Here is a 3,087-nt window from a genome sequence, read left to right as displayed (position 1 = left end):
CAAGTCCTGCCGGGCCTGTGCCGGACTTTTGCGTCCGACACTGGAGAGGAGAGTGAAATTCTTGGAGAAAATGCTGGGGGAAACTGCTGTTTTCCGACAAGACCCGCTGCTCTCTGAATCCAGCCAGACGGCTCAGTCCAACGAAGATGAGGATTCGGCGGTCAAAGCCCCCGCTGCTAGGCTGGGCGGACCAGATGGAGTATGAGGCGGCCTCACCCGACAGAGGGCGACGAGACCCAGTTTCTACTGTATCTAAACCAGGAGGAGGATGATGTTTTGGAAATGGAGCAGGAGGTTCTCAGTCTGTCCGAGGACGACGAGGAGCCGTACCCAGCTCACTCCACCCCCGCTGCTGCGAAGGTGGACCAGGATTCGTCCTTCTGGTCCCTGAGCCACCGAGCTGCTGCTAAACTGGAGGTACAGTGGCCCGTCGAGGTTCGCAGGGTTTTATCTCCCGTCTGAACCGGCTGATGTGAAGCACCGTCTGCTGATGTGAAGCACCGTCTGCCCATGTTCCCGGACTTTGTGTCGGAGCTGACATCTTCCTGGAGCAAACCGCTGTCCATCCGCCCCTTCGTGCCTGGACAGGGTCAGTACTTGGATGTGGAAGGGGCAGATCAAGCAGGCCTGGTGAGCATCCCTCTGATGGAGCCACCTTTAGCCACTTATTTGGCTCAGTCTCACAACCAGGTTGTGAGCGGGCCCACCCTGTTCCCTTCCAAGGTCTGCAGATTCTCTTCGGCACAGCTGGAGAAGATCTACAAAGCCCAAGGTAACACTGCCCTTGCGCTGAGCTCCTTCACTATGCTTCAGACTTTCCAGGCCATGGACTTGGCTGAACTGGCAGCTCAGATGTTGCAGGAAAACCCTCTTTTACCCCTGCTGAACGAGATCAGACTGGTGTCAGACCACATTCTGCGTGTGTCCCGCTGTGCAGCGCTGGCTCTGGGGAAAGGAATGGTTTCCACTGTGGTGGCGCAGAGGCACCTGTGGCTAACGTTCTCTGACGTTCCCGACAAGGACAGAGTGGCTTACTTGGATGAACCGATAACGCCTACAGGACTGTTTGGTCAAGTGCTTGACGTCATCCAAACCAAATTTGAACAGAGGAAGAAACAGGCTGAGGCATTTCGCTGCATCATCCCCAGACGCGACTCGAGGCCCAAGGCCCCAAGCACATCCAGGTCTGGATCTCCCCTCACCTTCAGCACGCAGCGATGCAGTCACAGATGGTTGTACCTCGGACCGCCTCGGTGAGTTTCTCTTCGAAACTATCCATGTTTAGAAACAAAAACCGGCCTCTGGAAACGAGTGGCGGGTAGCGGTGTCACACAGCACAAAAAGGCCCACAAACTTTGAACCAATCACAGGCTCCTCGCCACATCCTCCGTGTCTCGGAGTGCTGACTGGGTGTAATGTATAGGACAGCCATCACCGGGATATCACAGCGGGAGTGCAGACGGAGGTTGCGCAACTGTTTTTCCACTCACCGGGGGTTAAAAGACGTCCGACAAGAAGTATAAACCAGCCTCATTGTTGAGAGCTCAGCAGACAGTTTAAGTTTCACTTTCACCCGAGAGCATGCAGGAGTCATGGGCGGGGTGTGTGTGTGTGTGTGGGGGGGGGGGGGGGCTCTGCCATGAGGAAGTTCGGCTTAAAGACACATCCCAAGGGTGTTTCTGGTACCAAAATATGTTTCTGGTCCCTACCTGTCGTTTTGCTCCTCATTATGGCTTCCTAAAAATAAGTCAGAGCAAGACTTTGGGCATGTTTTTTATGAGAGTATAACATTATAACATGAAATAAAACTCAAAAAAGTTGATTTTACATGATATTGCCCCTAGAAGGTATATGGTCAGGGTTAGGCTATAAAGTAAAAAAAAAATGAATGGAAGTCAGTCAATGGAAGGTCCCCACGGGGTTCAAGAACAATCGTGTGTGTGTGTTTGTGTGTGTGTGATAAGAGGCGAGGCACGGTGACCCACCCTAGCCCATGGACTATGTATTCAAGTTTAGATTATTGTTCAGTGTTACTGGTATATAATCAGACTGTCCTTTAATGATTTAAAATAAAATGAATAAACCCAAAAAAGTATTGTATTTTACAGTAATAAAGCATTCCTACTCACAAATGTGGATATAAATGTTTTACAGACATTTACAGATACTACCACTGTAAGTTTTAGATCACCATATTAATTTTTGGCTAACTTCTGTTTTTTTTTTCCTGGACTGTTTTGATTGAGCCTGAAGCCCACATGCAGACAGAAATTCTCAACCAGACAGAAAATACTCACTGTATATTGTTTACACTAACTTAACAGGAAGTCTACACTTTGGAACACAATCTACACTTCAGAGACACAGTTTTGTTGTACTGATCAAATTCAAGTGACAATGCAATTGTGTCTGATGCATTATGATGCTTTTAATTACCAGAAATATCAAGAATTTGTGGGAAATATTTTAGTTTTGAAAAGGAGAGAAACAAGAATGTGATGCAATTTGGTTTTGTGGTTCATCGCAGGAGCAAAAACTGAGGAAGTAGCGCTGATGAACGGTCTAACAGTAAATCTACATCTTCTATTGGTAACTAAAAATAAACAGGATTTATTGTATAAGTCAACCTATTCCAAGAGGTTCACTTACTTCATAGTGTCATTCTGCAGCTTTCTTTCTACAAACCGAATACAATGCGGCACAAAATCCTTATGGAGGACAAGGCCTTCCCTTCAGATCATGTGAGTACACATTTTCCTGTCTTCTGAGATGTGTTCTCTACAAAATTATCTCTTTAATTTAATTTGGCATAACTTTAGATGTCATACTTTATATATTGATGTCTCTGTACATTTTTCCACTCATCCTTCCTTCAATTATTTGAAGTTTGCCAGTACCATATGCTGAAAAACAGCCCCACACCATGATGTTCCCGCCTCCAAACTTCACTGTTGGTATGGTGTTTGTAGGGGTCACCTCGAGTCAAATTATCAAGGAACTATCTTGGTCTCTCAGTCCTCTGATGGGCCTTCGAATGGACAAAAACTCTGTTCCACTTATTTAGTACGTATTTAGTACGTATTTAGT

The 3,087-nt window shown here is 46.8% G+C and overlaps 1 protein-coding gene across 1 annotated transcript in view; it reads left to right on the top strand.

Annotated features, from left to right (window-relative positions):
- The first annotated feature begins 201 nt into the window (after positions 1-201).
- LOC106532507 (kynureninase) overlaps positions 202-3,087 on the top strand; it is a 33,691-nt gene continuing 30,805 nt past the window's right edge. Inside the window, exons 1-4 of the mRNA XM_014028572.1 lie at positions 202-417; positions 499-1,222; positions 2,528-2,589; positions 2,670-2,741. Of these exons, the coding sequence (XP_013884026.1) occupies positions 202-417; positions 499-1,222; positions 2,528-2,589; positions 2,670-2,741 (1,074 nt within the window). The remainder of the gene's footprint in view (positions 418-498; positions 1,223-2,527; positions 2,590-2,669; positions 2,742-3,087) is intronic.

The sequence above is a fragment of the Austrofundulus limnaeus genome, unplaced genomic scaffold, assembly GCF_001266775.1.
Source record: "Austrofundulus limnaeus strain Quisiro unplaced genomic scaffold, Austrofundulus_limnaeus-1.0 Scaffold782, whole genome shotgun sequence".
Taxonomy (NCBI): domain Eukaryota; kingdom Metazoa; phylum Chordata; class Actinopteri; order Cyprinodontiformes; family Rivulidae; genus Austrofundulus; species Austrofundulus limnaeus.
The sequence above is the reverse complement of the archived record's forward strand: the minus strand, read 5'-3'. Positions and strand labels throughout refer to the sequence as shown.